This window comes from Hyla sarda, chromosome 1 (genome assembly GCF_029499605.1).
Source record: "Hyla sarda isolate aHylSar1 chromosome 1, aHylSar1.hap1, whole genome shotgun sequence".
Taxonomy (NCBI): Eukaryota; Metazoa; Chordata; class Amphibia; order Anura; family Hylidae; genus Hyla; species Hyla sarda.
In genome coordinates, this window is record NC_079189.1 from 249571055 (window position 1) to 249578433 (window position 7379).

Below are 7379 nucleotides of genomic sequence, written 5' to 3' on the forward strand. Positions count from 1 at the left end.
CTGACGGATATATTTGTCATATTGTGGCCATAAGCACCCGCTCATGGCGAATATATCCAGCACTGGGTGTTAAACAATTCATTTTTTTTCACAATAAAAATTTTTTTTTTTTTTTTTTTTGGGGGGGGGGGGGGGGGGGGGGTCGTAGTCCCTATTCACACTACATTTCTGCAGTATGTTAGAGGTGTCCATTGGAGACATGTCAAAAAAGGGGTGCCAATGTATACTGTAGCAGTCTCATTCAGAAATGAATGGGGCTGCTACAGTATGCGTCTGCATCACTTTTTTGACGTGATGCTGACAGATACCTGTAACACTGCAGAAACGCAGTACAAATGGGGCCTTTGTAAAAAAAATTATTTACAAGTTTACAATTACAAGAGTGAGCTCACTGCTGCGGCTGGGTAGCTCAATGTGTCCGCTTCTGGCTGCCTGCAGGAAATCCAAATAAAATCATGGGGTGCATCAATAGGGGCATAGATGCCCACGACAAGGAAATAATTCTACAGCTGTACAAATCACTAGTCAGACCACATATAGAATACTGTGTACAGTACTGGGCACCAGTGTACAAGAAAGATGTAGTGGAGCTGGAGAGGGTTCAAAGACAGGCAACCAGGGTAATACGGGGAATGGGAGGACTACAGTGCCAAGAAAGATTATCAGAATTAGGGTTATTTAGTTTAGAAGAAAGAAGGCTTAGGGGAAACCTAATAACTATGTATAAATATATCAGGGGACAGTACAAAGATCTCTCCCATGATCTATTTATACCCAGGACTGTATCTATAACAAGGGGGCATCCTCTACATTTAGAGGAAAGAAGGTTTCTACACCAGCACAGACGGGGGTTCTTTACTGTAAGAGCAGTGAGACTGTGGAATTCTCTCCCGGAGGAGGTGGTCATGGGGAACTCTGTAAAATAATTTAAAAGGGGCTGGATGCATTTTTGGAGAGTAATAACATCACCGGTTATGTATATTAGATTTATAGGGACAGAACATTGATCCAGAGTCGGGAAGGAATTTTTACCTCTAGTATGAATTTTTTTTTTGCCTTCCTCTGGATCAACTCAGTAGGGACTCATTAGGGATATAGGCTGAATGTGATGGACTCTGATCTTTTTTAAACCTTATGAACTATGTTACAGTGAGTGGACACACACAGCTACCCAGCCGCAGCAGGTAGCCAACTATTGTGACTGTCGACAGGGCATCAGCAGCATGTAATACTCTGCAGATGTGCTCTGTGTTACCCTACACATTTGTATTTGATTTTTGTATTTTTTATTTAATAAACATTTTATTTCTTTTTTTTTTTACACTTTTTTTAATGCATTTAAAGCATTGCAGTAATATGCTGCCACTCCCCTAGCGCAGTCTTCTTCCTTCTTCTGGGGGGGGGGGGGGGGGGGGGGGGGTAGATGCATAACACTGTAGCTCACCTAATTAACGGGCACTGCGATGCCACGCCTTCGGCCAGTTATAGGAAGAGTGGCAGGGTGTCGCTGGGCACTAGGAAGAATACCACGGCCGGGGCTCAAAACGCCACCCGGCTGATCAGGAACATCACTGTTGATGGCGATTACTTAACCCCTTAAGGATGCATGAGGTACTCAAACGGCCCCTTTTCTGAGTCCTTAAGGACTTAGGACGTTTGAGTACGTCCTGTCAAATCCCGGCCCCCCCCCCCCGCCACTAGCCGGAGGGGAGCCGGTGCCCGATGCCTGCTGAAATCGTTCAGCAGGCATCGCAGCATATCGCCCAGAGGGGGGGGTCATGATGACCCCCCCCCCCATGTCGGCGATGGCCGCAGATCGCTGGACAATTCAGCCCAGCGAACAGCCTGACGGCCCCGAACAGCCATAGCCAGCAGGGGTGAGGCACTGGTGCCACCTCACGATCACCCTGATTCGTCGGCTGGTTTACCGGCCGACCAATCAGGGCACCTGCTGCGGGTGTCACTCCCGCAACCCGCTCCGCCCCTCTTCCGGAGGACGTGATCGGGTGCGGGAAGAGGACCCCGGCAGCTGGGGATCCCGATCCCCGGCGTCAATGTTGGGATCGTGGCCCCAGGAGCGGCGGCGGCGAGGGACTGACCTGCAGTGGCGGCGTGGATCAGCAGTTGGAGCTGAGTGACAGCCTCCTGCTGTTGCTTAGCAACAGCTCCCAGCATGCAAAAAGGGCATGCTGGGAGCTTTAGTTATGCAACAGCAAGAGGCAGACCACCATAGCTCCCAGCATTCCCTTATGGGCATGCTGGGACTTCTAGTTTTGCAACAGCTGGAGGCACATTTTTTTCTATTGAAAAGTGTACCTTCAGCTGTTGTATAACTACAACTCCCAGCTTGCACAAACAGCTGAAGTGCATGCTGGGAGTTGTAGTGGTGCATCTGCTGGTTGCATAACTACAACTCCCTGCATACCCGTTGGCTGTCTGTGACTGCTGAGAGCTGCAGTTTTGCAACAGCTGAAGGCACACTGGTTGTGAAACACTGAGTTAGGTCAAACTCAGTGATACACAACCAGTGTGCCTACAGCTGTTGCAAAACTGCAACTCTCAGCATGTACAGTCTGTCAGCACATGCTGGGAGTTGTAGTTTTGCAACAGCTGGATGTTCCTCCCCCCCAACGTGAACGTACAGGGTGCACTCACATGGGCGGAGGTTTACAGTAAGTATCCGGCTGCAAGTTTGAGCTGTGTCAAATTTTCTGCCGCAGCTCAAACTGCCAGCGAGAAACTACTGTGAACCCCCGCCTGTGCGACTGTACCCTAAAGACACTACACTACCACAAAATAAAAAGTAAAAAACACTACATACACATACCCCTACACAGCCCCCCTCCCCAATAAAAATGAAAAACGTCTGGTACGCCACTGTTTCCAAAACGGAGCCTCCAGCTGTTGCAAAACAACTATTCCCAGTATTACCAGACAGCCACTGACTGTCCAGGGATGCTGGGAGCTTTACAACAGCTGGAGGCACCCTGTTTGGGAATCACTGGTGTAGAATACCCCTATGTCCACCCCTATTCAAGTCCCTAATTTAGGCCTCAAATATGCAAATATACACAATATATATATATATATATATATATATATATATATATATATATATATATATACATACATATATACATATATACATACATATATACACACACACATGCGCAAAAGTCGTGAAACACCTGTGGGGTATTAAGGTTCACTTTACCCCTTGTTATGTTCCCCGAGGGGGTCTACTTTCCAAAATAGTATGCCATGTGTTTGTTTTTTTTTGTTTTTTTGCTGTTCTGGCACCATAGGGGCTTCCTAAATGCGGCATGCCCCCAGAGCTAAATTTGTTTTCAAAAAGCCAAATGTGACTCCTTCTCTTCTGAGACCTGTAGTGCGCCAGCAGAGCACTTTTCACCCCCATATGGGGTGTTTTCTGAATCGGGAGAAATTGGGCTTCAAATTTTGGGGGGTATTTTCTGCTATTACCCTTTTTAAAAATGTAAAACTTTTGGGAAACCAAGCATTTTAGGGAAAATTATTATTATTTTTTTTTTACATATGCAAAAGTCGTGAATCACCTGTGGGGTATTAAGGTTCACTTTACCCCTTGTTATATTCCCCGAGGGGTATAGTTTCCAAAATGGTATGCCATGTGGGTTTTTTTTTTTTTGCTGTTCTGGCACCATAGGGGCTTCCTAAAGGTGACATGCCCCTCAAAAACCATTTGTCGCTCCTTCCCTTCTGAGCCCTCTACTGCACCCACCGAACACTTTACATAGACATATGAGGTATGTCCTTACTCGAGAGAAATTGGGTTTCAAATACAAGTAAAAATTTTCTCCTTTTTACCCCTTGCAAAAATTAAAAAAATTGGGTCTACAAGAACATGCGAGTGTAAAAAATGAAGATTGGGAATTTTCTCCTTCACTTTGCTGCTATTCCTGTGAAACACCTAAAGGGTTAAAACGCTGACTGAATGTAATTTTGAATACTTTGGGGGTGTAGTTTTTATAATGGGGTATTTCTAATATGAAGACCCTTCAAATCCACTTCAAAACTGAACTGGTTCCTGAAAAATAGTGAGTTTGAAAATTTTGTGAAAAATTAGAAAATTGCTGCTGAACTTCGAAGCCCTCTGGTGTCTTCCAAAAGTAAAAACATGGCAACTTTATGATGCAAACATAAAGTAGACATATTGGAAATGTGAATAAAAAAAAATTTGGAAAGTTAGAAAAAGTTAGAAAAATGCAAAAATTTCAATTTTTTTCATCAAATTTGGGGATTTTTCACCAAGATAGGATGCAAGTTACCACAAAATTTTACCACTATGTTAAAGTAGAATATGTCACGAAAAAACAGTCTCGGAATCAGAATGATCACTAAAAGCATTCCAGAGTTATTAATGTTTAAAGTGACAGTGGTCAGAAAATGGCCTACACAGCCCATTCCATCTAGGCGTAGAATCCACCTAGTTTCTTACCTTAGCAGAATTTCATCCTTGTTCCATCCGTCGCTAGCACACTCCACCCTTTCAATGCCAGTGAATTTAAAGGGTTCAGGTTCATTCTTATGTGCTTCCATTATGTGTTCAATGAAGCGTAGGGCTCCTGCTCTGGTTTTTAAGGATAGAGTGTGCTCACGTATACGATGGAACAAGGGTCTCTTGGTTTTACCAATGTAAAATCGCTTCCATTTACACGTGAGGGACATATACAATATGAGATGATCTGCATGTGATAAGTTATTTAATCTGGATATCATAACCATTTAAGGTTAATGTTTTGGCTTTAGAATTTAACTGGCAGAAAGAACAGGAACCACATGGGTAATTACCCATTGGTCTCTGTTCAGACAACCAGCTTTTGTTTTTATTCCTATTTAGTTCTTTGCGTTTTTTTTTAGGATATCCCCAATTGTTTTGTTCTTTTTAGAAGTTATTAATGGTCTTTCTGTTGTTAACTTAGCTAAATCTTCATCATTCTGTAATAAATTCCAATTGTTATTAAAGGGGTAGTCCAGTGGTGAAAAACTTATCCCCTATCCTAAGGATAGGGGATAAGTTTGAGATCGCGGGGGTCCGACCGCTGGGGCCCCCTGCGATCTCTCTGTACGGGGCCCCGGCTCTCCGCCGATATAGCGGGTGTCGACCCCCGCACGAGGCGGCGGCCGACACGCCCCCTCAATACATCTCTATGGCAGAGCCGGAGATTGCCGAAGGCAGTGCTTCGGCTCTGCCATAGAGTTGTATTGAGGGGGCGTGTCGGCCGCCGCCTCGTGCGGAGGTCGACACGCCCCCTTCCCGCCGGCTGTCGGGGCTCCGTACAGGAGATCGCAGGGGGCCCCAGCGGTCGGACCCCCCGCGATCTGCAACTTATCCCCTATCCTTAGGATAGGGGATAAGTTGCTCACCACTGAATCACCACTGGACTACTCCTTTAATAGCTTTTTTGATTGTGTCATTTAAGGGTGAATTTTCAAAAGCAAAAACGATTCTTCTCTGTTCGCATTTGTTTTCTCTGACTTTTTTCCTTTTTAATAATTGTTCCCTTGGAATTTTAGTTGCTCTCTTTCTCTGGCTTTTTTTTTTTACTATTCTTTGGGGTATCCCCCGTCTATGAAACGTTTCTCTAATTCATTAGCTTGGGTACTGTATTTTTCCTGGGTACTATTTACTCTTCTTAACCTTAGAAACTGGCTATAAGGTATGTTATGTTTCACATGGGCCGGGCGGGAGGAGTCAAAGTGCAACACAGCGTTTTTAGCGATTGTTTTCCTGAAGCCAGACGTAACGATACGGTCATCAATGACATCTATCTGCACGTCCAGGAATTCAAGATGTCTATTCCCATATTGGGATGTTTCCCCCCCCCCATATACCACTTTAGAGGTGGAGAGGAGAGAGGTGGGGGTCTGACATCTGATGATCTGCCACTCCATTGTTTACAAGGAACATTGTCCTACAGGGCCCAGTACTGCAGCCAATGGGATCGGACAGCAATGCAAGTCAACGCTACCACCAGCTGGAGCGCTGAGCCCCTTCTGTCACGTGATCAGTGGGGGCTGGACCCCCATCCACCTCAAATAAGCAGCATTCTTACTAATGACAAAGCCAGATACATCCATACATGTAACACGTCGTACAGTGACAGGAGTATAGCGGCTATACTATAGCCGGTGCAGCTGGATACAACAGACACAGGAGAAGTATTCTACATATACACTCACTTGGCGTCTTCATTCTCCACCGCTTCACACAACCTTCCAGCCAACTCCTCCATCCTGCTGGAAACTCGTCAGGGCGACCATAGAATGGCGAGAACTAGAAGGGTTGACGGTGCAGCAGTGCGTCCATTCCAGCGATCCCGCCCGCTTGTGGAGTGACTGCTGTGCACAGGGCAGAAGATAATACGGAAGCTGCAGCTGTCCCTTCATGTGCTGAGGGCAGACAAGGCGCCTTTCAAACTTCCCTCCTCTCCCGCCCTGCAGGCTCCGCCCCTGGCACAGGTCTCCGGTGTGTGACTGGACACTGTTCCCCGCTGTGAGGGCTGCACGGGGCGCAAATTTCCACCTCACTCAAGGCAGTAAATATATGGTTTGTGACCGGCCACACGTGTTTATGCATGGCCCAGTCTCCAGAGGAGATAACTATAGAATACACTATTTCTATATCGGAGCTCCGGTGTTCGTTCCGTGTGCAGTAAGATTAGGCAGACAAGAAGATACACCCGCAATGGACATTCCTCCTGCTGCCGCCCTGGTGATAGAAAGGAATAAGAGGACAGAAAACCTATATGGGCACTACCTGGGTGGTAGCTATTTAGTGGCATCAGTTTTTCATCTGTTAGTAGTGTCAGCTGTCTGCAGACTCCTGCAGCCGGGGCTACTCCCATCATGCAACAGACTTCTTTTCATGATGGGAGTAGTAGTTCCCTGGCTGCAGGAGTCTGCAAGTGGCAGAGAGGCTAGATTAGTGCTTGTACCACTACTCCCATCATGGAACAAAGTCTTACATGATGGGGGTTGTACAGGGGCTGAGGGATTGATCGCACAGAGTCTCACTTCTGAGACCCAATGTGATCAGAAGTTATTAACCAGGGGAGCGGGGGGCATGGTCCGCAACCCTACGATGTAGATCATGTATGTGTTTTTTACATTCATTTTTAACCCCTTAACTCCTTGGGGACGGGAGCATTTTTTGCAATTCTGACCACTGTCACTTTAAGCATTAATAACTCTGGGATGCTTTTACCTTTCATTCCGATTCCGAGATTGTTTTTTCGTGACATATTCTACTTTATATTAGTGGTAAAATTTCAGCGTTACTTGCATCATTTCTTGGTGAAAAATACCAAAATTTCATGAAAATTTAGCATTTTTCTAAC

General features: G+C 45.7%; 1 protein-coding gene across 8 annotated transcripts in view; it reads right to left on the bottom strand.

Annotated features, from left to right (window-relative positions):
• The window catches only part of ANKLE1 (ankyrin repeat and LEM domain containing 1), a 113859-nt gene extending 106978 nt beyond the window's left edge, over positions 1–6881 (bottom strand). For all 8 annotated transcript variants that reach the window (XR_008892144.1, XR_008892146.1, XR_008892147.1 and 5 more), the window contains exon 1: positions 6223–6881. Coding sequence is in view for 4 of the 8 variants with exons in the window: in XM_056570311.1 (XP_056426286.1) it covers positions 6223–6275 (53 nt within the window). In the remaining 4 variants the exon portion in view is untranslated. The remainder of the gene's footprint in view (positions 1–6222) is intronic.
• Between the last annotated feature and the right edge of the window lie 498 nt (positions 6882–7379).